Genomic DNA, 27,714 nt, shown 5'->3' with positions numbered 1-27,714 from the left:
CCCCTCCGCCCCCTTCCAGGCTCTGCCTTCCCCAGCCAGTCTGTCCCCTCTCCCGGACCCCATCCGGTCCAGGGCTCCCGCGGGGTGGGGTTGGGGGTTAGGGCCTCGGCTCTGGCCTCCCCTCTCTGATGCCGGATCCCTGGGGGTGCTGGCTATCGGGTGGGGGCTTGGGGTGCCGGCTCTCGGGTTGGGGGGGCGCCAGCCCCGGGCATGCTCAGAGCGCGCAGGTCCGGGCGGCGGCGGCGGCGGCGGCGGCGGCGGGGGAGGAGGAGGGAGCGGTCGCCGCCGCCGCCGCCGCCGTGCGCTCGCGGGCCCGGGCGGAGCTGCGCAGTCCTCTCGCTGCTGCGCCAGGACAGCCGGCGCGCGGCCGTGCCCACAAGTTGCCGGCAGCTGAGCGCGGCGCCGCCTCCTCCGCTCGCGCCCCCAGCTCCCACCCCGCGGCGGCGGCCGGCTCGGGGTCGCACCTCCTGCGGACGCCGACCCCAGATGTAAAGCGGCACCGGAGCCCCTCGCCCCCTCTACCCCCTGGCGCGATCCAGAGTCTGGCCAACGTCTCCTCTGCCAAACCCCGGGCTGGAAGATGTGGCAGCCGGCCACCGAGCGCCTGCAGGTAAGGGGCCCACGCACAGCCGGGGGCCAGCCTGGAGGAAGAGGTGCCCCGGCCGGAGGAGCCCAGGGGGCGCCTCTGCCCACTTGTCGGGGATTTACCCAGAGCGGTCGTGTGAGACGCGTGGGTAGGAACATGATGCTGTCAGCTTACCCCAGCGCCGGGCACCCGACGGGGGCGAAGGGCTGATGAATGGACAAATGCGCCGCTTCGGGCGTGACAACTTCTGGCGTGGGGTGTTTGTGTGCGTGTTGCTAGATGTAAGGTTGCACTTCCTGACCAGCAATTCTTGATCGCATTCCACTGACACGATTTACTGGTCTGGGGTTAGGGTTTTCGCATCCAGATTTTTTTTTTTTTCTTCTTCTTCTTCTTCTTTTTTTTTTTTGTCTCCAGGAAAGACAGAGGAAATGATTTGTGAAAGCATCCATTTGCCAGTATGATTTGAAAATATCAAACTTGCTTTGGCTTGGTCATGATATGCCTTTTACTTTACTTTACTTTTTTTTTCCTATTTGTTGATGCTCTCCTTTCATATTCCTTGAACTTCAGCTCCCCTACATATTTTGAAAATCAAAAGTTAAGTTCAGCCAGGAATAATACTTAGGCTCTGGGTCATGCCATCAAAAGTTTTTCAGTGCTGTCTACTGAAATGACAGACTGCCTTTAATTTGGATTCTGAAGCTGGGGTGTGGGGAAGGGGGTCAAAATGAGAAAGAGGGATGTTTATGGGAAGGAGCTCCTTCAGTGATGCTTGGGACCCTGGAATTGCCCAGACTGCAAGGTTTGATGACTGTCTTTTGCTCCCAAACATTCTCAAGAGAGAGGGCAGCTACTCTGCTGGATAAAATCCCCTGAATCCTGCAGTGAAACTTTTGGCAGGCTCAGAACCACATTGTTTCATAGTAAACTTTGAAGAAATGTTTAAGTGGTAAAATATAGTACCATTGGAAGCTGAGTGGGTCTGAAGACTTAGAACAGTGGAGGCCCAGGAGCCCTGGCTGGCTTGGGAGGTTTCTCAGTGAAAATGGAAAGCTCCCAATGGAGAATGCTGACTGTCCCTTAGATGTTGGGAGAGGTGAACCTTTGCCTGGGAGTTCTCATCCTGAGGATTTACCTGCAGAGGGCATTGCATTTGGCAGAAACAGACACCCCCCTCCCCAATCCCATTTCTAGCCTCCCTGGGCCTGTGGATTTGGAGGGAGTGGGTTCATATTAACAGAACCTGAGAGACCAGGCCAGTCCCCCCAGGGTCTCAAACAGACTAGTCTAACAAGAATAGGGACTTCTAGCCTTGGGGACAAGGTGGTGGGTGACCAACCTCTGACCTCCTGGTCCTAGTAAGAGAACATCACATCAAGCTCTGAATGACTGGCCAAAGGTAAGTTAATGTATTTTGGTAGTGACACCAGTTACCAGTTGTGCATTTGAATCCCTCCTTCTGCTCAGGGCATGGCTTCTATTCTAAAGGAAGGGGTGACTGAGCAGGGTGGAGGGTTCCCGCATCAAATGAGGAGGGTAGCTCACAGAAGTCCTTAGAGAGATGAGACCAGAGTTCCTGGAGGTGGCTTTTCTGGCCTGGGGCTCTGTGCCTCTGCAAAGTTTGTGGATTTTGTCTCTTGAAGTTATTTCTCCCGGCCTGTTTCATTTAAGGACTCCTGTGTGCTGCAGAGCACGTGACCCTTGGCAGGCGAGAGCTTTGGCTTGCGTTCCGCATGGCAATCGTTCCTTTACTAGAAATGTCCTCCTGGCTCTCCTGTGAAATGTACACATGTGCGTTGCCCACGAGTCTGGTTTATTACAGTTTGCGCTTGCAATGCCTTTCTTTCATTTTGAAGTGTCATGTTGAAAGAGCCGGGCTTTGGGCTTTTGAAAGCTCAAGTAAACATGTCTTATCACTGACAAGATCAAATCCCTGTTGGAAGGTTCCTCCCAACACAAGGCTCAATTTCATGCTCCCTACCGCCCCCCCCCCCCATTTAAATTAGTCCACAAGCCAGTTCTCTTTTAAAGGTTCGGCTCAAGCCTTGCAATTATAGAAGGGAGCCAAATGAAAAAAAATCTTCATAGTCACGGCTTCTTTCCAAAGAGCAGCTTGACTCTTCTTTCAAAACACACAATTTGTATGCTTTTACTTCTTGTTTCTGGGGGAGGGAGTTGTTGAGGGTGAGGTGGTGAGTGAGCTGTGTGTAATAATATTTTATTTACATTCCTTGTGGTTATGTTTGTCACAGTCTCTGTTTGCTGTCTGGGATTTTTTTCTTCCCCTTTTTGCCCTCAGGGCATCACCATATAGGAACGTTGGTTTCCCAATCCTTGGTCCGTGGGATGCTTTATCTTGCCCTGATTTTGTGGCCCAGGAGATGGTGATGAAAATTGTGTTCAAAGGGGAAATAAATGATAACTTCCCTCATGAATGAAGTTACAGCCCCACCCTTCCCACACAAATCCTAACCTTCTCCTACAACCTCATTAATTTTTTTCTTCATTAATTTTTAATGTAAGACTTCAATTTAGATGAGCTGGAGTGCAGCAAATCCTTCAAGGAAGCATTCCCAGAGCTTCCTAATAGGACTACGGACTCAGGAGCCAATTTATTGTACAAATACCTGGAAACAAAAGAGGCGAGGGAAGAAAAGAGTGACATCTTTTCTTAATCGATTTCATGAGTTCCTGCTAGATGATGCCCCTTCAAAGGTTCTGTGGCCCTGGGAGCGTGGCAGAAACTTGCTCAGGTCAGACAGTCACTCTCTAGCTAATTTGGGGTTGGCAACCAGCCTTTTTTGCTCAGGAAATGACATCTTTGATCGGGTTTGAGTATCGCTATCAATACTCACTTGTTTGCCAAACAAAATGATGCTGATGTTTCCCGATTTGAGATATAGCTGCTTGACCCAAATCCAGCACGGGCGAAGGGACCTGTTGCCCCCGAGCAGGGCTGAGCTGGATCATTTCTCATTCAGTCACACACCCTGTGGCAAGTTCATCTGCTCCCCTGAATGTTAAAACTTCTGTTGCGTCCCACTCGAGCCCTGTTTGGGAGCTCCTGCCATTAAAAATATAATAGGATCAAAAGGGATGTGAAGATTTAAATTACCACCCCAACTTTTAAAAATGAATAAATATGAGTTCTTCCCTTTTCACCTTCTGTACTACACAGTAGACTTTTTTTTTCTTTTTTCTTGGAGGGACTCAGGAGAGTTATAAATTTTTCAAGAAGCAGATTTGAAACAGGCTCTTCTCAGAAAACTAAAAGGGACTTTTCAGTAGAAAAGGGCTATGCACTGTATTTTTTGTTGTTGTTGTTGTTTTTGTTTTTTAACATAGGGATGAGATTATTTCTGGCCTGGGTATTTTAAAAATTGCATGGGTTTCCTAATTGTCTTAATTCTCGGGCAGAGGAGAATCCATTAGAAATGGCAGACTCATCCATACAGGAGTGAGGAGACGTTAGCTATAGCAACGTGTATCTCCCCAGAGCATGTCTTCAGTGAGCTCCCAGATGCATTTTTCTGCAGGCCAGGAAAGGAGGAGAGCAAACGAAAAATGAATGGAGGCTGAATCTGAGACAAAGGAGGCCCACAGATCCTTGCCTACGGTGTAGTTCTTACAAGGATGGCGTGGAACGTGATAGTAGGAAGGTGGATGAGAAGCGAGTTCTAGAAAATTGTAATTGTGGAGTCAATGTGTAACTGTTTTCTTATGAGTTTTTTTTTTTTTAATATTTATTATTTATTTGAGGGAGAGGGTGGGAGAGAGTGAGAGAATGAGCAGGAGAGGCAGAGGGAGAGAATCTCTAGCAGACTCTACTGAGTACAGAGCCCATTGCAGGGCCTGAGCTCATGACCTGAACCCAGACCAGAAAACCAGATCCTGCTTTCTTTGGTTTCTGGTGAAGCTCTGGGCTGGCAAAAAGGTTCAAGTCAACAAAGCTGAAGTTTGACTGGAGAGAAAACTTGGGAGATTTTAGGTGAGAGTACTTCATCTGCCAGGATCACCTTGCCCTTTCTCTGCCATGCTTAGCTGGTAGATTTCACCCTGACGTGGCTTGGGGATCGTTTTTGACTTATTTTCCTATGATTATGCCCCTTGCAATTTACCCCTGAGAAGTGATGGAAGAACCCTTTAGAATGTCAGCTGGAGACCATTAGACCAGGCCCGCCAGGCAGAGGGAAGACTTTGGCAAGTAGGACACTTTTCCAGGCTGACCAAATTGGCAAAAGGAACACAGATTAAGGAAGGTAATGACAGCAGCCCATTTTTACGGAGCACTGGCTGTGTGTGTGTGTGGCACTGTGCTAAGGGGTTTTATTTGAATTATCTTGTTCATTTATCTTTCATGGCCACTTTTATCACCATTTCATAGTGAAAACAAAACAAAACAAAACAAAAAGCCTGAAAGCCAAAGACATTAAATGATTTGGTCAGGGTTGGAGAGCTAGAAATGAGCGGAGCTGGAATCAGAACCAGGTGGTCTGTCTTCAGAGCTTACTTCTTAGCCCCTTGTCTGTAGTGCAAAAGGAGAAGACGATGCTGTACACATGCTGGCGCTCTGGTTCCTAAGAACTAGAATTATAGCAGGGGTGGTCCCAGGGGCTCAGAGAGGCGCCTGTCGTCTTTCTTGTGAAAGCGGATGGTTGCCTGTGCCGACGAGGGCTACCCTCTTTGGGTGGCTCGCACCTCTGGGGGAAGTAAGCTGCTGTGTCGTACTTTAGCTGAAATTCTCCGTTGCCATTGACGGTGAAGTCTCTTCATCTGGAGCACGTGACATTTATCGAACCGGGAGACCTTGAAGGGTGGTAATCAAGCCTGATCTTGTCTGCAGTCCTTTCACATTTGAACCAAAATTGGGGGGAAGGGAGGAAGGAGGTTGGGGAGTTCAGGAGCAATTGCTTGGAAATTAGTGGTAAGTACTCTTAGTGAGGCAAAGGTTTCTCACCAAATCGATTCTAGCTTTTACCATTCTTTTCATTCCTCTTGGATGAGTAAGTACAAAGCCTTGGACTTTATCGTTTATAAAACACTCGGAGTGATCACGACTTTGAAGTCTTTCAGAAGCAGAATGCTATCTTACATCATTGAATCTTTCTCTCAGTTTGTCAGTGAAATCTCCACCAAGAGACTTGCAAAATGCCAGCCTTGGAAACAACTCTGCCCCCTGGTTATCCATTGCCTAATTGGGCTGTTTAATGTTGACTGTACTGGGTTATCTTGGGATATTAGGCAACATTTGCATTTTGTTTGATGTTCCAGATTGGCTCTGCCCTCCCACCTTCCTTTGCACGGATTCCCATCCTTACTGTTTATATTAATCCAGTCTACTGGGTCCTGGAAGAGTCCATCCGGGACAGACTGGGGAATCAGGCTCTGTTCCACGGGGCTGTTCGATGCCACAAATAGCGAGTAGCAACAGTGCCGGGAGTCCTTAGTGGTCAGCAAACAAAAGTAGTACAGAAATGCTCTTAACACTGCAGTGTGTTTCAGTCAGCAAACCTCTCCCCCCCCCTCCGCCCCGCCCCTCCCACTGGGCCCAAATCTCAACGGAGACTTTGTGTAAGTACAGCATGAAGACATAGTTGAGGTCGTTGTCTAAAGACCTCCTTGGAGTCTAGCGGAATTAGTTACTATCATCTTATGTTAACTTAAAAAGCAGTTTTGATCCCAGTTTAGCTGCCAACCAGTGATACAGCATCCCCATATTACCCAGGTCCAAGCCCTCAGGCCACGAACTGGAAAAGGACAGCGTCAGGAACCAGACACAGACTGGCTTTGTGCCTTTGGCCTATTTCAATGCTTCCAAAGCCTCAGGGAGCTCGTTCCCCTCATGCTGGTGTCCCTTGGGGTCCTCATCTTGCTGAGGTCTTCTCTCCCATGCCTGATTGCCAGGAGCTTCTTCCTTTTCCGTCAGTGGCTGCCACTGAGGTCTTGCCTTGATAAGGGAGATTCCAGCAGCGAGAACACTACCTCCTTCTGCTTGTTGAAGCTCGTCAGGTCTTTCCTTACTTGCCCCCTTGGCCTTCCTAACTTCCTCACTGACACAGTTACTGAGGGACCCAGGTTCAGACTCAAACCCTGGTCTCCATGTCTTACTCATTGTTTGGGTTGAGTTGGGTCAACATGTTCCCTTACTCCCCAGATATATGCTGAAGTCCTAACCCTGCTACCTGGGAACGTTTGCCTTGTTTGAAAATAGGGTCTGTGCGGAGGTCATCGAGTTGAGTCACTCTGGACTAGGGGAGTTCTAAATCCTGTGACGGGTGCCCTTCTTTTTTTTATTTTTATTTTTTTTTTAAAGATTTTATTTATTTGACAGAGATCACAAGTAGGCAGAGAGGCAGGCAGAGAGAGAGAGGGGGAGGCAGGCTCCCTGCTGAGCAGAGAGCCCAATGTGGGGCTCGATCCCAGGACCCTGAGATCATGACCTGAGCCGAAGTCAGAGGCTTAACCCACTGAGCCACCCACAGGTGCCCCTATGGGTGTCCTTCTAAGGAGCGATTTGAAGGCACAGAGGAGGCACAGGAAGGAAAGCCTTGTGAAGACAGAGTCAGAGAATGAAGTTAGGCTTCTCCACAAGCCAAGGAATGCCAGGGGTTGCTGGCAGCCACCAGAAGCCAGAAGAAAGAATCAAGTGAGGGGTCTTCCTTGAGCCTTTGCGGGGAGCGTGGCCCTGCCCGCATCTTGATTTGGGACTTCCAGCCTCCAGAACTCTGAGAGAATACATTTCTATTCTTTTAAGCCGCCCCGTGTGTGGTAATTTGTCACAGCAGCCACAGAAAACTAATGTGCTAATGAAACCATATTGCTTTTGATCACGTTCTCTGTGTTTCTGGAAGCCTAGGTATGCCTGAGTTTCATAAACTGGGACAAAATGAACATGTCTCTATAGTGTGCTCTTTTTGTACTGAATGTGTGAATTTATTTACAGTAGATTCAGAGAAAATGAAAACAGACATTATAAAACAACTAAATTACTGCTTCTTTCTCCCTCATCTGCTTCTGGTCAACGTCCTAGGAAGGGCGGCAAACGGGTTTTGTGTTGCTAAAGGGAGTGCCTCTGGAAAATATAGTAAATGTGCTTCAAGAGGTAGTTAACTTTGGTCATTAAAATTATGGGATGTGAAAGATAGTTTGCTTTAAGGCGGATCTCAGCCATACTTTTCCAGGCAGGCGGAGACTGAGGGAAGGCTGGGGTTTTATCCTCAAAACAGTCCCGCTTGTCAGAGTCTGGGCAGGGTCTCTGGGTAGCAGACCCGCCAGTGACTGCCTCTCCCCAACAGGGATGAAGGTGGGTTGACTTGAGATTCTATTCATGGCAGCCCCAGATGATGGTCTGGTTGATTATTTGCATCTGGTTGGATATTTTGGTTTGTTTTTGTTTTTTACTTGGTAACGGTATAAATTATCTTAATGAAGAACCTCTTTCTATTGCGGAACTCACTTTGGAGACAAAAAGTGAATGTCATGAGGAGTCGTCACACTTGCTTTCCTGGGCCGACTGCTCTTCTCCCCACAGCAGCTTTGGTGGCTCCAACAGCCGGTTGGGGGGGAGGTGTGGGGGGAGCAAGGAGCCCTGGGGTCTTCCACCTCTTCTAGGGAAGAGCCTGTGTCCTTTTATTTTTTATTTATTTTTTATTTTTTTTTTTAAAAGGTTTTATTTATTTATTTGACAGAGAGAAATCACAAGTAGATGGAGAGGCAGGCAGAGAGAGAGAGAGAGAGAAGCAGGCTCCCTGCCGAGCAGAGAGCCCGATGCGGGACTCGATCCCAGGACCCTGAGATCATGACCTGAGCCGAAGGCAGCGGCTTAACCCACTGAGCCACCCAGGCGCCCGCCTGTGTCCTTTTAAAAGGCCATCTCACCTTTCATTGTCTTCCTCTGGAAGGAGTGAATATGGCCTGTGGGGATGGGGAGGGCTGGGAGAGCAGATCTGCCAGGAGCAAGTGGCTCCTTGATTGTCATTCTTCTGTGAGAACAGCTCCATTACGATCCCTTTGTGAAGGATCCTTTCCTCACAGCTTCTTCTTCGTAGTTGTGGGTCTGAGGATAAACCCACAGATGGCATCGCCCTATCTTCCCACCGCATGCTTTCATGCCTTTCTGTCAGGAACCCCTGGCTTTTTCCCAGGTGTGTGGGATGTCCTGGGGTACAGGCCCCCCTCCATGGGGAATTGTAGAGCCCACCATTTCCTTTCTGAGTGTCCTGTGGATATTCCCCTGGAACCAGGGGCCCTGGTGCTGTTGGGAGGCTGGTTTTTGTCGGGCCTAAAATCTCTGTAGCTTCCGGCCTTCGCTTCCTAGCACTGCCATCACAGAGCACCACAGGCTGGGCGTCCTCGGCAACAGAAACTTGTTGTCTCACAGATCTGGAGGCCGCAGGTCTGAAATCAAGCCAAGAGGCAGGGTTGGTTTCTTTGGAGGCCGTGAGGGAGAATCTGTTCCATGCCTTCCTCCTCGCTCCTGGTCGTTTTCTGGAAATCTTAGCTGTCCCTTGGCTTGTGGCAGCATTGCCAGTCTGCAGACGGAGCTCTCCCTGGGTGAGTCTTTTTAGAGGGATACCCGCCATCTTGGATCAGGGGTCCAACCTCCGCCATCTTGGATCAGGGGTCCAACCTCCGCCATCTTGGATCAGGGGCCCAACCTCCTCTCGTCCTATCCCACCTTAGCTAATGACATCTGCGATGAGCCTGTTTCTAAGTAAGGTACATTCTGAGGTATTGGGGTTTAGGATTTTAGCATATGAATTTTGGGAGAGACATAGTTCAGTCTATAACACTTACTTTAAAATTTTCTTTTGAGTATTTTCCATGCACCAGTATATTTCTCCCTACTTGAACCAACCACGCAAAAAAACAAAAACAAAAACAAAACCAATGGGAACTCCCCACCCCAAATGGTAGTAAGGATGTGAAATGGAATGGCATATCTGCTTTGTGTCATGACTACTATTTTATACTTGATTTGACTGAGAAATGATGAAATAATAGCTGCTTAGGGTGACAAGGTAACAAATCCATCAGCTGGGAAGTATGTTCAGAAGCTTGTCCCTTTCTCAGTTCCCAATTCTACTTGTGAAGGAAACTCATATAGGAAACTCATGATCGTGATTTTTCCACAGTTTTGTCCAGGTCTGTGCAAACATATACAGATACAGAGATACACATTTAGATCTTTCTCATATATTTCGATAATAAAATCATATTATATATGTATTGCTATGCATTTGTTTTTTCACTTTACAAAGTGCTTCTTAGGTATCTCTTCTGGTCATTACAGTGATCCCCTTTCCATGATTCTGCTTTCCATGGTTTCAATTACTTGCGGTCAACTACAATCCAAAAACATATGACCCTTCTTCTGACAGATCATTTACATGACAACACCTACATCCTTCACCTTATTACAAGCAGAAAGATGAGTATAATATGATATTTTGAGAGACAGAGAGAGACCACATTCACTGAACTTTTGTGACGGTATATTATTATAACTTTTGTATTTTATTATCAGTTACTGTTAATCTCTTATTGTGTCTAACTAAATTAAAGTTTATCACAGGTATGTATGTATAGGTAAAAACAGAACATGCATAGAGTTTGCTAATGGTTTCAGACATCCACTGGGGGTTGGAACATATTCCTCATTAAGGGGGGGACTACTCTAACTTAGCTCCAACTTATTCCTTTTAGTCCCTCTATAGAATTTGCGATAGAGTGGGACCACAATTTATTCAGGAGTTCCTCTATCAGAGCGTATCTGGGGCAAGTCTGTGTTCTATTGTTGTTCTCCTGCCTGTAGGTAATACTGTTATAACTCCCCGGGCATGTCCTTACGTACTTGTGTTTCTATTTCTTTAGATGGGAGTGGTAGCACTGGGATTGCTACATCTAGGAGTATGCATCTTTTATGTTTTAGCAGCTGTTAAAGAAGGCCTTCTGTGAGAATTCTTTCTGATCAGAAGTGTGTGCAATTCTGGCAAAGGTGCAAAGAACACAGTTTGCTGGAGAAAGGATAGTCTTTTCAGCAAATGATGCTGGAATAATGGGATATCCCCATGCAAGATAACCAACTCCAAACTGTAATCCTTCCTTCATATATCTGGCATATAAAAACTCACTCACAATTCATCACAGGCCTAAATGCAAAACCTTAAAACCGTGGAACTTCCAGACAAAGATAGTAGAAAATCTTCGTAGCTTTTTGTACATTCGTATAAACATTCCTAACATCAAGACAGTGACCAGGGCCATCACACCCCAAAGTTACTCTGGATCAGGCCCAGATTTCTTAGAAGGATCACAAAAATGTGATCAATAAAAGGAAAATGTGACTAAATGGGATTTTATCAAAATGAAAACCTGCTCTTTAAGCTATTTTGACAAGAGAATGAATAGGTAAGACACAGACTGGGAGAAAACACTTGCAAATCCTATATCTGTAAGAAAGGACTTGTATCCGGGATATCGAGAGGACTCTCATAATAAGAAGCTGAACAACCCAATTGGAAAACAAACAAACAAACAATAAACAATTTGAACAAAAAAGTTGTATGGACAGGAAATAAGCACAAGGATGTTAAACATCATGAATCAGGGAGAAAATGCAAATTATAACCACAGTGAGATATCACTACCTAACTCCAGAATAGCTCAAATTAAAGAGACTTCAACCACACCACACACCAGCAAGGATGTGGATGAACTGGGGCTCTTACTGGTGATGGAAGGCAGATTAGTGGATCTGAGGATCGGATGGGAGGAAAAAATTTGAAAAGGGCTTGAGTACGTGTTTGGGAGTGATGGATAGGCTCAACATCTTGATTATAGTGATGGTTTGATGGGCTTATCTAGATGTCAAAACTTGGAAATTACGTAGTATATTACGTTTTGGATATATTTCTAGATAACTGTTTAAAAAAGGAGATGTGAAGGAGTCATTGTATGTCAGGCACTGCGTTAGGTGTTGGGGGATTAACATGGTTCCTACCCTCACTTCTGTGAATTCTTAGTAGCTTTCATGTTCTTTTAACTGGAAATTAAAATCCTAACCTAGCATATAAATAACTATCTATTTTTTTTTCTTAGAGTTCCATTCACTCCTTTTAAAGCATTCCTTTATTTAGTCCTTGAAATGACATGTTTCATCAACGGCAATTTGCTTGAAGGTCCTAAGGGAAACTAGTAGTTGAGCAAAAGAAGAAATCCCACCCAAAGGGTAGACGGTTCCAGTTGGTGCCTCGTTGTTCCTTCTGTCATTTTTCCCCCTTCCCTGTTCTTGCTCCTGGTGGCTTGTTTCTGACTTCTTTCCAACCTGTCCAGATGGCTTAGTCCTCTGAGGCCTAGGTCAACCCTAGTGGCCAGTGGACTCCGGAGATTATGCTGTTGAGTGGGTGACTTTCCAGGGTTGTGACCCCATGGCTGGCTGGACCATCTTCTTGATATTCACCTCCTGCAGTGGAAAACAGAGTATATACCATGAAAAGCCACGAATGGGTCTGGATTCCAGTTTGTGAATGTGACGTGCCTAGCAGAGGTGTAGGGTCTGGATTAATTATGAAATAGTTCTTTTTCCCATGAGTATAGCAACTCAAAACTTTAGGTAGCACAAAGCGACTTTACCAACGGCCATTGAACCTTAGCAGAATGCTGTCGAGAAGCAGTCACCAAAATAACGTTAATCTAGTTTTAAAAACATTTTTTTTTCTCCTCAAGGAGGCACTTGACTCAATCTCTTTTGAAGGGCAAAGAATGTAAGACTTTGTTCACTAAGTATCTAAGGGGACCATGTGGTATATTGTCCAGCTGAGGTCCTGCTGAGGTGATGGGGACACTATTAGTAATTCACTGGAATAGCAGGCATAAACCAGAGTCCCCTGGCAAAACAAGCTTTATGGTCACCCCTAAAAATGGTAGGTAAAATGTTAGACTCCTGTTCCTCACTGTTTCACTTTGGGAGTGAAGGAAAGAAATGAAATACGTGAGATGGGCAGGATAATACAGCAGGTAGGCAGAAAAGCCAGGGAGAGGAGACATTGGGGAGATGGGCGTGGGGGGTGAGGAATGTGTACATAAAACAGAGGAAGAAGTGGAAGGTGGAGGAAGTCACGTAGGCACCTAGACCAACCCTGGTACGGAACGTATGGTGCTCCCCAAAAGGTAGCGGTCACACGTTCCGTGTAGCTGTAGGCCTATGGAAACATTATTCTTTTGAGCAAAGGGGTGAGAGGTTCACCCATGCTCAGCGGTGCTGAATGCTTTGGTGGATTTTCTGGATGTTTTGGAAAAATAAGGTTTTTTCAGATGAAGAGCTAGAAAACTTTGAGAGGGAAAAAAAAAGGAGTTCCAAAGCCAAAGGATGGGCAGCTTGGCGGAAGTGGAAATAGAGAATGTGGAAGTAAATAGAGGATATTTCTTTAGGCTACGAATCTGGCTCCCTTTGACCCATATTGGCTGTTGAAGAGGGGAGAGACTGTGGGGTTTTTAATCAGGTTCATGGATATAAATCTTGGCTGCCTCACTCATTAGAAGTTACTTCAGGGTCTCTGATCTGCATTTTTTTCGACTTTAAAATGGGGGTAATAACATTTAGCTCTTGACTACTCATTGAGGTAGAGACTACAAAGAACTTAGCATGGCAACTGGCAGTTACAGCAAGTCAGTAAACCTCATTCCTTCCAGTTCCAAAGGATGAATTAGGAATAGCTGCGCAGCATCTTAGGGCTAGATGGATAATAGAATTTTGACGTTTCTCAAACTGTGTTCCACAGAGCAAGCTACTCATATGAGTCTTGCTACTGAGGGTTCTGTCTTTAAGTAGGACTGGGACGCAGTGGGTGAAACGAAGTGAGTCTGGTTTACTGCAGGAATTCTTGCAACCTTTGAGATGCCAGTGCCCCGTGAATTTCCACGTGAGGGAGAGGAGAAGCCAGCCCTTTGTGAAGAACAGTCCTGCAGTCCAGAGGGCTTCAGAACTTGAACTTCTTTAAGTTGACAAACTGGGCCTGAGGCTTGGCTCTAGCTTACACAAATATTTCCTTTGGCACCTCCAGTGTCTATAAAAACTTGACAAATTAGTTTCCAGGATTGAAAAATTAGAGGAGTTTATAAGGAAATCTGGACTTTCTGGTTCTCTTAGAAAATGGGAGCGTCAAGCCACCATGGGTTCTGACCCAGTGACCCTCGGCCGACACTGTTCCATGTGGACCGGAAGTGGCTTCCCGCTTGTCCCAGGCCTTACAGAGCAGGTGTCACTAAGTCCCAGAAGCTGATGGGTCTGGGGCCCTTGGGTGGAGACTCCTGGTCCAGTTGAGCTCCTTCCTTTGGCTGGTGGGAAAACTAAATCCAAAGTTCATGGTGTCCTTGGAATCGGGACGGGATTCTTGGTCTTCTGACTTTCAAAGCCAAGGCAATAGAAAATTGTGTGACTGTGTTTATTGGCTTAGCATTATTCTTTCCTCTGTAGGCACAGCTCTGGGAGCCCACCTTCAGGTGCTGGGGCCAGCTCTTCTCCCCTCTTTCTAGGGAGCTGTGGGCCGGAGTCTGTGTGATTGGAGCAAAGCCTTGTCATCACTCCTTCTCTGCAGGGCACGTAGAAGCATGGGAACCATAAGCGGCCTTGTGGTGCACTTGCCGTGTGCTAATCTTGAGCAGGGGAGGGTTTCCAGGCAGAAGTGGGAGGCTCCTCTGACTTTTCACTGAATCCACACTACTGTTTCCTGCATAGCCCATGCCAGGCAAGTAGAAATTTCTCATTGTTATAATATTGGCTCATTTGGGGGCATTTTGACTGCCAAACATTCGCACAGATTGTCTCCAAAAGGGGGGAAGATTCAGAGGATGGAGAGTAGTTTTTAATTTAATGGCTTTGGGCATTTTCCTCATAGATTTTCAGCCAATGAGGAAATGCTCAAATGTTATTTCAGGAAACCTAAACTGAAAGACATCTTCAATGGTGACAACACCTTCATATTTAAGAATCTGTTTCCAACAAAAAAACACACATGAAACAAACCAAACTAAACCAAACCAAACCAAACAAAACAAAAAAATAAGAAAGAAAATAACCCCCCAAAACCAATAAAAGCATTCTGTAGATGTTTTCTGATCCTCTTGGGAGAAGATCTGAAGCTTACCGTACGTACCTTCCCAGATATGCTGCTGGTCTCCTTAGCTCTGCCCATTCCTGCAGAATTATGGGATCTGATTATTTTCAGCACTACAAGTACATGGAGTTAAACAGAAAGTAGCTTAAGCTATAAACCAATGAATTAGACCTCTCACTCTCAACCTATGTTTGGTTCCTGAAGGTGCGAACATTGCGTACGTCCTGGTGCCTCTGAGTTAGACCATCTAGTTAGGTCGGAGACCTATTGCTCCTCCGTTGGACCCCCTTCCAATAAAAGTTTATGACTGTATTGATAACTACTCTGCAAATTATTGACACTATAATCAGACTCAGAGTTGGGTTATTATTTATCTTTCCTTCTTAACTAATCTAAGTTAATCTAAACCTGTTTTCCTACAGCACCTTTTATTTTTACTTATTTGTTTTTTAGAGAGAGAGTGATAGTAAGAGAGTATGAATAGTGGAAGAGCACAGGGAGAGGGAGAGAGAGAATCTTAAGCTGACTCCACACTGAGGCTCATTGCAGGGGTTGATCTCAGGACTCTGGGATCATGACTGGAGATGAAATCAAGAGTCACACACCTAACTGACTGAGCCACCTGGGTGCCTGCCTACAGCACTTTCAAAACCAAAAATTCATCTGAAACAGTTTCTGCTGCACAGAGTTGACTCAGCCGTAGCAGAAAAGGAAAGAGAGAATGCTCGCTGCCGAACGTAAAGCTTTTGGTCAATCTGAAAGCTCAGAATATACAGTTATGTATTAGATCCTTATATAGTTCTGTAAAGATTGGTTTTTGGTTCGTAAAGAAATTCAAATGCTTTTGAAGTATTTTTCAGTAAAAGAAATACCACTGACACATTAAAATGAGACTAGCTTAGTCTCATGGTCAAATACTGGTCATATAATGAAGGATTTGGTTGTACCTAAAAACCTAGGATAAGACTATAACTGAACCTGAAACCTCCAGCTCTGAGCTTCCCAGTGGCCTAAGGAAGAAGGGAAACTTGATGAATTACTTAGCTCTCATTATCTAATAGTAGAATCTCCATCAAGCCAACTGGAGCCCCAAATATTTTCCTAAATTGAAAATCCTAGAAATTACCATGTGGTTCTTTATATGGCATGTCATAGCACAAACTCTTGAGTGATAATATTAATTGTAGTTTTTGACAAAGATGTCTGTGGAAGTTGAAAAAAATAAACAATTAAGTAGGAATGCTAAGACTGTTTATGTAGCAGTACAAGTGGACATCTGTGGGTTTTTTGTGCCCAACTTCATTTCCCATCTTCTGGTCACAGCACCCTGATCTCACTTTTGGTCCCTCTCCTGTGTGTGGGGGACTCCATTTATTTCAAGGAGGGGGGCTGTCAGTGTGCCCTCCTCTAGCTGTGGCATCCATGTGTGCTCCTGGTATCTACGTTAATCAGACACTTTCTCCCAAAACTGGGATCCCGAGCAGGGTGGCAAAAAGGCTGGAAATCGCCCAAACCAATTATTCTGCCCACCGAGATCTGTAGTCCTGCTGTGTAGACCCCAGCAGCTTCTTGATCCCTATCCTTCCTGAGCTTGGTCCTTCTGTATCGCCTTTCAATCTGGTATCACTCTGATAATGAATTTGTTTCTTCTCCAGTGAGCTGGAGTTGGTGTTTACTGCTTGCAACTCCTGCCAACTCTGATTGCAGACTCAGACTGATACACAGGAAGAATTTTCCTTGAACCCACTGATGGCCAGCCTTCAAATTCTGTGTCCGCCAGTGTTCTGTGTGGAGCAGAGCTGGCATGTGGAGAAAAGCGAGACTGCCATGCTTGAAGGGTCTCCGAGATCCCAACCAGAAGGTCATGCACACACACCTCTCCTTCCTTATGGGTACCCTTTCCTCATCAAAAGGGTGCTTGCTCCACTGGGAAGTGGAGAAAAGGTACAGACCTTTCTCTGCCTAGAATTTTTCTCGCACCTAGACTTACTTGAGTAAGTGCCATTGAACAAGAAGAATCCCCCTTATCTTATAGTCCTAGCCCACAGCTTCCATGTTCTGGCCCACTGCTGGAGGATGACTTTTGTACTTGTACTTTTATAAGGCTATAACTCGGCATCTGCTATAAATCTTAAGGTTTTTTTTATAACTTGGATATCACTCTCACCTTTCTGCCAAATCTCTGTATTGAAAAGGCGGCCTATGATTTTAAGTAATGATGCTTTCACGACGTCCAAAACAAATCAAGTAATTTTGGTCCACATTATCAGATGAATCCCTCTGGTCTCTGAATCTGGGGTAGAAATGGTGGTGGGCAGTGCAAATGGCTGTTTTGGCCAAAATAGCCAAAGAGTTCCAGCCTCAGACTCTCTGAGTCTCAGTGCTCGAGAAACATCTGTAGCTGTTGGTTGAAAATGTGAATGGCTCCTTAAGTTCACTCTAGGACAGTGTGGGCTCTTCAGCCCAGAAAGTTAAATACATCCAACTCTGGCAGTCCTGACCTTCTGGGTAGAGAATGTAGTTCACTAGTCTTCAAGACCTGCTTTGCCACTTTGATTTAATACCAGGCGGAAATCTTCAAAACAAAGCTCTCTGAATCCAGGAAAGTTCATCTGGCATCAGTTAGCTCGGGCGCCCCCCCTGTCCCCCCTTCCCCACCCCACCCCCTTGTCTTTTCTCTAAGGGCTTGATGCTTTGTAGAAAATGAATGGCTTTGCAAAAGTGCAAATTTGGGAGAGCGTTGTACAACCAAAGAAAATTCAAATTAGTATTCCCCCTGTGGGAATCCTCTTGGGGAAATTGAAATTATACCGAAATGTTCACGTATAGAATACAGCCAATATCTGTTTTAGGATGTTGACAGACTGTTTGAATGATACAGCTTGGTGGTTTTCTGGAAGTAAGGTGGTCTAGAGAAGGAAGAATAAGGAGTCTAAAAAAACGTACTAATTGGTGTTTCCTTCTCTCTGTTGTGTTAATGGTAAATAGCACAGACTCAATGCTGATCTTTTTACTCCTTGGCCCAGAGAACTGGCGTTTTTCTTCATAACGTAATTTAATGCCCTTGTTGGACAGAGGCTGTGCGCGCTCTGAACAGGAGGGGACGTGTGCTGGCAGGGTCCCTTGGAGCAGGGCAAGCATTCAGCAAAAACTTGGAGGGAGTCTTTTGGAAATAAAACCTAATTTGCAGGGATCTCTACTCATAAGGTAGTCTTGCTCTGTGATTTGGGGCCATATCTGTGTTTTCTCCATTTTGTGTGGACTACCTCCTTTTCTTGCTTTTCTCCTCCTGCTTTCCTCGCAACTAATGGGAGTGAAGCTCTTTCCACTCCTGCATTTCTCTGAGCTCTCTTGCTCACTGCTGTATGTTTCAGACATTTTTTAGTAGCTCTCCCAGGGGGTGATGGCCACCTCTCCTTTCTCCCGTCTTCCTTTTCAGTGGCACCAGGCTCTTTGGTGGACTGGAAGTCACAGCTAAATTGGACAAAAACAAGTTTGACATCAAAGTCATTGTTTTGGGGGATTGTTAAAAAAATTCTTTCTTCTCACTTCTCTTTTTGATTTGGCTTTTGGCTCAGAGTGCATAATCTGTGCCTTAGATGGTCATCAGAACTCATTTCTTGGGTTGTAGATGAAGAAGACAAATGGATTCATTTTGATCCAAGTCCTGGAAGAAATTGATAGACTGTTGATTGCTTGTAAAATGCACTTTAAAAAGTCTTTCTTGGAGCTTAGCAGATGCCTGCTTTCGTTATGTTAAGAAACTGACGCTGTTTATCTTTTTTATTTCAATCATTGGCCCCTCTAAATAGGAAATTTAACTTTGATTTGAAGCTATTAATGCCTGCTGGTAAATAAGAAAATGCGTGATAGAGCAAATTATTTTTCGTCTCTTGCATTTCTTATGGGCATCTCAGACTCAGGGGAATTTTTATGTAGCATAACAATTTCACAAGTGTTAGCATGTTTTTTTAAACTTCACATTATAAATAGGAGAAGAAGTCTGCTTCAGAAATTTAAAGCTAGATTAAAGTTGGCCAGAGCAGAAGGCAAAGTCATGGCTCTGTTACAACTCACATCTTGGGGTTTGGGGTAGTCTACTGACAATGCAGTAGATTCAGATAAAATTGCTCTTATTATGGATTAATACTTCTTGACCTTTACATCTCGGAACTTGAGAGGGTCATGGAATTTTTTCTAAGACATCTGTGACCTCTGGGGCGCCTGGGTGGCTCAGTTGGTTAAGTGTCTGTCTGCCTTTGGCTCAGGTCATGACCTGCGGTCCTGGGATTGAGCCCCATGTGGGCTTCCCTGCTCAGTGGGGAGTCTGCTTCCCCCTCTGCCTCTTCTCCTCCCTCCTGCTTGTGCTTTCTTTCTCTTGCTCTCAAATCATTAAATAAAATCTTAAAAAAAAAAAAGACATCTGTGAACCCTATGTGCATTTCCTAGAGACCAAAAATATATACCTTGCAAATATATCAAGTATTTTTCAAACCTTGTGTGTTTTATTGAAAGAAATATTTATTTAAATAATTATTGATTCATAATGACTTTTGGACTTTATGCATATTTTCAAGTACTAGATGTGGGTCAGCTTCCCCTCCTGTCGCTGTCTTGCAGGTTTTACTTTCAGCAAATGTTATGGGTCTTTTATTTTTAGGTGAGGAGCCAAACTGGATTATAAAGTGGGTCTACAGAAGTGGTTCCTGTGTTCGAGGTTTCAGTCAGTTAAATAGAAAGTAGATTGTTGTTAATGGAGGAGCCTTCCATCACAAGACTGAGGAGGGCAAAAGAGAAGAGCCTTTGTAATCCGTCCCATTTTATTCCGAACACGAAAGCTTCCCTTCAGGTCCTCCCCAGGGGGATGCTGTTGTCTCAGGGATGAGGACTATGTGTGGCCATATAGTGGTCTGGAGAACAGATATATTTTTTACATATTTTATTTATTTATTTGACCGAGAGCTCGAGCAGTGGTGGGAGAGGCAGAAGGAGAGGGAGAAGCAGACTCCCCGCTGGGTAGGGAGCCCAACGTGGGGCTCTCTCCCAGGACCCTGAGCTCCTGACCTGAGCTGAAGGCAGACACTTAACCGACTGAGCCACCCAGGCACCCTGAGAGCAGATGTTCTAATTGACGTGGTCCTCGGACATGAACCATCATTTGACGCTGGTTCCACACAGTCTCAGATGGTTTTCCAGCCCATCTTTCAATAAGATCATGTTGTGCAATGGCATGTGTTGAAAAGTGCCAGGATTACTGAGAAAGGGGGACTTTCTTTGTGATTAAAAAAAAAAAAGGTCTCTTCTAAGTGTTCAGAAGTTTAGAATTTTTATGTTTGTTTGGACAGATGCTATTTGGCTAATTTATTTGGGAAAATGTTATTTAGTTGATACTGCTTGTTCTTTCTTCTCCTCTTTCTGCTGTCTTTTGCACATTGGATGTGAGAAGATTATATGGAATGAGGCCAAATGAATGAAAATGTTGGTGATTAGGCAGATTTCCTTTCCTCCCTTCCGTGGCCAGTATTTGTAAAGATCTGTCCTTATCAGATGCTCAAGAGTTGCTTTGATGCTTGGGTTCAAAGTCATGTACCATCTTCATCTCTCTACATCTTTTAGTGCCTCCTGGACCATTTCCCACATTTTGTGTGTTTTTATGTTTGATACATTTGTTAATGTTTCCTTAGTTTGAAATATCATCACTTGGATGCTCTGCCGAGAGGACCGTACTTCTCCCACAGCAGATGAAATTACCCTTCTTCTCCCCTTATGACTTAACTCCAAGTGCAGTGAATCAGACCTTTACTTTTTTAAAAGTGTCCACAGTTCTTATGATGTAATGATCCTGCTTAGCTTATTCTAGATTTTCTCTTTATTAGAATTACTTGTGGACTTCCATGTGTCCTCAAAGCCTCTGAGCCCTAAGGGTTGGGGATCGGGTCTTTATTCCTCCTTGTATGACCTTTGCACCTGGCATAATATTTGGGGTATAAAGCTAGGAGCACAATGCAAGCCCAATGAATATATTTATTTCTGTAGTGTTCGGTGAATTCATGGTGTTTTTTAAATGTATTTGCCATCTCTTAATTTCTTTGGAAGGAAAGGACAGAGAGGTAGGGTGGTATACGCGTCATTATAGATCAGTGAGGATGCTGAGTGGAGTTTGACTTTGGCATTAAGGTGCAGGGGAGGTGGGAGGGCGGAGGGAGAGAGAGAGGGAGAGAGAGAGAGAGAGAGAGAGACACTGTGTTTGTCTTTACAGCCAACTTTTAATGGGAAAGCACACAATTCTCTGAGTCTGTATACGTTCTTTAGAAGATATCCTGGATCTCCTTGACATTTAAGTCAAAATATCTTATCTTGTATTTATCTTGTAGCTGCTTACTGTTATTGCCTGCTTACTGTAGGGGTATTATCTGTTATATTTAAGTTCAGTAATGCGAGAGATGTCAACACCCAGAGCTATTCATAAAAACAATAATTAATTAAAATATAAAATGTAGAATCTGTTTTGTTTAGGGTTGCAGCTGTTTCTTGGTAATGGTTGCGTTTTAGATGGGAGACATGTTTAGGTTGTTTTTCCTTATGTAAGATGAAGTTTTCTCTAGTTGAGCATCTTTAAGAAACCTGGAGACCTCCAGGATTGCTAAATACATTATCTGTTGTGCTCTAAAGTGAGGAAATTCTCCAAAGAAAATTATTTCAAAAGGAAACAGAAGCCAGCTTGATTTCCACTGACCAAATAGGGTACACACTGGCCCTCAAAATAAATGATAGCTGTTGTGCATTGTAGCCCATTGAATAAAGTAAGAATCCAGGAGGTTATACTGATAGAAACTGATGTAAACAAACAGGTGAGGAAGGAAATCTCTTCTTTATGACGCAATGCCAACTGATGAAGAAGACAAGAATGATGGAACTAGAAACTCACCATTTTGCAACGATCATAGGAATTGGTCCTGGCAAGGATCCTTAGTGAACACTAGAACCGGTGGAGGGATGTTCATATAATTTCAAAGTATGTCTTCACAAATTATCAATTAAAAAAAGGGACTTTTCAGTGAAGAATGAAGTGTACATCACCTTAAACAAATAATCAAAGTTAGTTTCACCCAAATTGGGCATACCATTATCAGAAGTCTCCCAGACAGTACCAGGAGTAATACCTGAATGGTATTGCTGTTTTGGGAGCATGTATTCTACCAAATAACTGGCTCGTGCTCTTAAAAAATATCAATGCCAAGAAAGACAAAGAAAGGCCAAGACACTGTTCCAGACAGGACAGCTAAATGTAGTGCGTGATCTTGAAGTGGATTCTGGGCCAGGAAAATAATAGCTGTCAAGGACTTCATTGACACGGCTGGTGACATGCTCTTGCGACAGTTATGCAGGAGGGTGTCCTTGTTCTTGAGAAATATATAACCGAACATTTTAGGTGTGTGTGTGGGGGGGTGACACCTGTGTCTTTGTCTCAAATGCATGTGAGGGAAGGAGAGAGGAGAAAGGGGGAAGGAGAGGGAGGGGAGGAGTGAGAAGGCCAGGAGGTGGGGTATGAGGGGTCAGTGGGGAGGGGGAGGGAGACGGAGGAGGGAGGAGGAGAGAAGGAGAGAGACGGGAGTGGGGAGGAAGGGGAAAGTAGAAGGGAAGGTGGGAGAGAGAGAATGACCAAGAGTGAGAATATACGGTAAAGGGAACGTTGTCCTGTGTTGATGGCTGATCGATCTGGTAAAGAGGAGAACTATTTTTGCTATGTTTGGGTAAACCTGAGATTATTTCAGCATTAAATAAATGCTAAAATAAATTAAATGCTCAACAAAAACACATTACACAGACATGCTTGCAAAGGCCATTTCTCCTGGTTTGGGAGATGGTGGTCACCGAACTGTCTGGAGCCTGAGGGCAGGGGCTGTTCTGTTCTGTTCCTCAGCACGCGCCCAGTGCAGAGCCCAGGGCCTGGCCAGAGGAGGCAGTCTGAAAATATTTGTTTGACGGACCCGTGGCTGCAGGGCCTTGAAGTCTCTTGAGCTGTGGACTACTGATCTTTGCACCGTTGCAAATGTCAGTCGGGAGTGCCTATTTGACCATTTTCAGGTTCCCTTGCCGCTAAATACGGCCACGTGACAAGTTCGTGGTAGCCGGAGCGATGTCAGCAGGAGTCTGAAAGGGAGGGTACCGGCTTCTCGGCCCCTTCTTGCTCTTTTCTGGTGGGAATGTGAATGTGATGGTTGAAGGTGGAGACCATCATCTTGGGGGAGCCCTGTGCTAAGGACGGGGTACAGGAGGCCAGGCAGCTGGGACCTCGATGCTTGGGAGATCCCAGACTAGCTTCCGGCTGCCTGCCCCAGACTTCATTGATGTGTGAGAGAAATAAACGTCTGTCTTCTTTAAAGCGCTGCTATTTTGCTGTTTCCTTCATTCACCACTGAAGCGAATCCTACAGGATACACCGTGTTCTCTAAGAATCCTCACCTTGAATTGTTGCTCCTCTGCGGAGCTCTGTATTCTGCTTGTCACGAACATACACACGGACTGCAGAAATTCTCTGGCCTTTTTTCTCCTCCTTCTTCTTTTCCCTTCTGTTTTCCCAGGGTAGACGTTTTCTTATTCTGAGTGGGATTCTGTTTCTGTCCTTGAGTTGGTGTGTTCATGTCTCTGGTTTGGGGGACTTCATGTGCTGAGGACACCCTCCTTTCTCCTCTGTCATGGCAAACCTTCTCCATTTTGCAAATTGCTAAATTGGTCTGAAAAGGTGGTGAGAGCCGGCTTTCCTTAGGAGATTTCTTGTTCTGACAGACCCAGCTGGAGACCGGATGTGCAGAGGTAAGCACTTGCGATAATCAGAAAATAGGCAATTTTAACGATTTCCAGTTGCCAAAACCATTTTGCTTCAGTTGAAGGATTCAGAGCAGGTTTTAAAAAAGCTCCTGCCTGGTGAGTTTTGTGTAGCAAAACTTTGTACTTTTTGGAATCCACTCATGTTTTCACTTGTTCAGCGGATGGTTCTTCCTTTGGAACTATTTATTGCCACTAAGGTTTGTGGTGTGTTGGGACCCACAGATAATAAATGGGTGTGGGTGCCCACCGCACAACATAAATAGAGGAACTGACTCCCAGCTTGTTTATTGTTAGACTGGTATGTAAGCAGCAGAGCTGAACTCTTCAATTATGTGTGTGTGTTTCTGTGCAGTAGGACCCAGGAACTTGAAAATGGACCCTGTAGACATCATGTACGATGTCCAGTTGTTTCCTTTAAAGGACTTATTTAAAAAAAAAAAGTTTTGTAAACATATAATGTATTATTAGCCCCAGGGGCACAGGTCTGTGAATCACCAGGTTTACACACTTCACACCACTCACCATATCACATATCCTCCTCAATGTCTAAAGGACATTATTTTTTAGATGCGACATGAATGAAGATTGTATTGGCTTGCCTAGTTCCCCTGGTCATGTTATTTCATGGTCTGGAGGCTCTGGAGTACAGAGGATAACTTCCTCCCTGTGGGCTGTATGGGCTATTGGTGCTCTGGCTAATGGGAGTCAGACGGATGCTTCTTTGTCACTTGAATGTAAAGGATTATATTTGGAATTGCCTTGGGTGAGGTCTTCCAGCTCTCTAAACTCCAACTAGCCTGTGCAGGAATCGGTGATGGCTGTCCTATGCAAATTTTGATGGCATTCCTCAAAAAAAGAGAACAAATCCCTTATTTGTCCAGGGTCACCTACCTGATGAAGTCCCTGTCACAGTACTGTCAGCAAAACACACCAAATGAAACACCAAAGAAAACCAACAACCAGAGAAACTGGAACCAAAATGCTAAGGGATGCATGATAAGAAGAACTTAAATATTCCCTGAGCCCAGGTGAGCCTGGTGTGAAGAGGAAGGCGATGAGCCTGGGAATCAGGATGTTTTCGTGTGAGTTTCATGGAAGTTTCAGCCCCACTAGGTCCTTGGGCAAGTCACACAAACTTCTGAGCCTCAGTTTCTTCATTCAGTAAAGTGAGTCTAATACTAGAGTTTACATAGTCTAGGAAAAGAAAAAGGTTTTTTGTAAACTGGAAAATAGGTTCAAGTATTACTTAACAGTCAGCTAATTAAAGGAGTGGTATTGTCCTCTCCCTGGCCTCCAGTGCTGATTTTTCCTGGTAGGAATCACCGCAGTTTTGCGCTCTCGGGAATTGTTAAGAATTTGTCTGACGATCTGTAGGATCCACAAAAATAGCTGGTTAAAATGAATTACACTTCCATACCTTCAGGATTATTACTGTTTGAGAAAAGGTTTGAGAGAGAATTTAGGCAAAGCAAACCAAATGTCCTTTCTCCCTTGTTCATGAGCATATACAGACACCTATGCCATTTACCAGGAAGCTGGGAGTGTTACAAGAAGCCTTATTTCCATCATGGCCCTGCTTGGGATAGAGAGGCATGTGTCCAGGGGAGAAGCTTTATGAAGTCGTGTGTTCCAAACTGAATGCAGAGGAAAAGCAGTGTGAAAGACTTAGTCATGCAGAAGAGTTTCAAACCACAGGTGGGTTTTTGAGAGTGTTGTCAAGGAGGAGATGCAACTGCCATAATTAGTTTGGACAGCTCTTTTAAGTGTAAAGAAAACTATGTCTCCTGGCAGAGATGGAATTTGTTACACGACTATCGGGGATTTTGACCTTAGACAATTGAAAAACAGATAACATTCCGTCTTTAGTACCTGAAGCTCCTGGTCATGCAATTTTGAAGTTCTCCAGGATGGTTTCCCTACCTCTGTACGCACCAAAGTGGCTAATACCATGACAGATGTCAGACCTGACATTGCCAGAAGCAAAACACGGATTGGGGAGGATTTTGTAGGAGGCTTCTGGTGGGAATTTAGAGATCAGAGTCTGGGAAATGAGGTTCTGAGGAGGAAGTGGAGAAGGAAAGAGGATGTAGTTTTACTTTGAGAAGAGTGGAGAATGACTTTTGCTGATTAGACGATGTGTGGAGATTACAGGGCTGGAAAAAGATATTCCGTATCTGTAGTAACGGCATTATTTGGGCAACGAAATACAGATTGATGGGAGAAAAGATAATCAGTTTTTTGGGGAGAGGTTGCATAATTTTGACTGAGTTAAAAATGAAGAAAGGATTTTGAAGGATTGAATCTTTTTTTTTTTTTTTTTTGTGAGGGTGGTCTGCAGAGTCAGAATTTTGGGAAAGAGGGTCACGGATATTTGTTGATGAAAATGATCACGCTTGGTAGCTTTGAGGGGACGCCCTCCAGACAGGTTTGATTCCAGTGCCAGTTTGCACAGCTGGTTGCAATTGTTTGGGTGACGATAAGAATCAGGGATATTTGGTTTTGTATTTGAAAAAAAAAACAATGTTTAGAAGTTTGATTGGGAAGAAAAAAGTTTGAGTGGAAAAAGACTACTGAGTAGAGGGTTTTTTTGGATTGTGATGAATGCTTGACAAGGATCCCTCGTTTCTCTGCCTCACACCAAGATCCCAAGTCTCACGGATCTGGTGGTTAAATGAGGTTACACTCATTTTCTGTTGAGAACTAGAAAGTAACATACTTTGTTTACACAATGCTGGTTTTTGCTTTATTCTTATGTTTGTATTAGAAGTGAGTAATTTAGTTTCAGAGAAAATACACGTGGGGCTTTCTGCCAAAACCCAGTGCCAAACATGAGTTTTGTGATTAAAGTATCCAATATTAATCTTTGCTTGACAAAACCAAATTAATTTTTTAAAAACTATATGATCTGAAAAGAAAGCATTATAGCTAAAATGCAGGACCTAGGAAAAGTTGAGAGTTGCTGAATTGGGCTTTGACCTTGATCTTGTAAAGAGAAAAGATTTTCAGTTCTCTTGATATTGGAGGAATGCAAATAAAGGTGATTATAATTATGATTAATATGGAGTCTCCTTGTTTGATTGTTGTCCTTGGGGGGATGGGGTTTGCACTGAGGCCAATATTTTGTTCCATTCTTGTTTTTAATTTCTGGGCTTTAAAATCCAAATACTGCATATCTGTAGAAAGTTATCCACAGAAATGTAAAAGGTAGGGAATGTAATATAAATGTAATGTAGAGGGGAGCCTTGGTGGCTCAGTGGGTTAAGCCTCTGCCTTCAGCTCAGGTCATGTTCCCAGGGTCCTGGGATTGAGCCCCACATCGGGCTCTCTGCTTAGCAGGGAGCCTGCTTCCCTTCCTCTCTCTCTGCCTGCCTCTCTGCCTACTTGTGATCTCTCTCTGTCAAATAAATAAATAAAATCTTAAAAAAAAAGAAGATAATGTTGGGCAAGACATGGTGATGGAATGAGTCCCCTGAATAATTCCAAAGTCGCCATCGTGGTCTTTTATGCTTCCCGTTCATGACTGGTGCTCAAATTTGCAAAATTTACAAATCTCTCTGCCTGCCTATCTACCTACTTGTGATCTCTGTCAAATAAATAAATAAAATCTTTAAAAAAAATAGAATGAGCTGGGAAATATTCCTTTTCCTCCTCACTTAAAGAAAAAAAAAGAAATGTAAAGGCAATATTCATTTATTCATTCAATAAATGTTTATCGAGCACCTTCTATGAGCCAAATATTATGCTGGGCATTGTAATTGTCTTCTGGAAGCTCATAGTCTTGAGAACATAATAGACATAAGAACATGTAATTAAAGTACAATGCAATGGTACTGTAATCGAATAGAGAGGGGCAGTTGTGATTTTGTCCTAGAGGGGAACGCTTCATAAGAGGAGGGGATCTAAGCTTTTTAAGGAAGAATAGACATTGGATAGGTAGAGAAGTTCCCCCTAGGCATAGGTAAGAACATATGCAGAGCTGGGGATTTGGGCTTGTCCAGACAAGAGTGAGCACAGCATGTGAGGGTGGCGGGGTGGAAGGGGTGTGACAGGGGTGAAGGAACGTGGAAGCTAACAGGTAGCTGAGGCTTGACTGGGAAGGCAGGATCTCATATGGGCTATTTCTGAGCGTGGGCTCCATCTTTTAAGCCTTGGGAACCCTCCTGGGCAGCTAACAGG

The 27,714-nt window shown here is 44.5% G+C and overlaps 1 protein-coding gene across 1 annotated transcript in view; it reads left to right on the top strand.

The window, feature by feature from the left end:
- The first annotated feature begins 417 nt into the window (after positions 1–417).
- The window catches only part of PID1 (phosphotyrosine interaction domain containing 1), a 225,836-nt gene continuing 198,539 nt past the window's right edge, over positions 418–27,714 (top strand). The window contains exon 1 of the mRNA XM_004773417.3: positions 418–610. Within this exon, the coding sequence (XP_004773474.3) occupies positions 581–610 (30 nt within the window). The 5' untranslated portion in view covers positions 418–580. The remainder of the gene's footprint in view (positions 611–27,714) is intronic.

This window comes from Mustela putorius, unplaced genomic scaffold (genome assembly GCF_011764305.1).
Source record: "Mustela putorius furo isolate JIRA1106 unplaced genomic scaffold, ASM1176430v1.1 tig00000275_pilon_pilon_pilon, whole genome shotgun sequence".
Lineage (NCBI taxonomy): Eukaryota > Metazoa > Chordata > Mammalia > Carnivora > Mustelidae > Mustela > Mustela putorius.
Note: the sequence above shows the minus strand (reverse complement) of the source record. Positions and strands in the feature narration are given on the sequence as shown.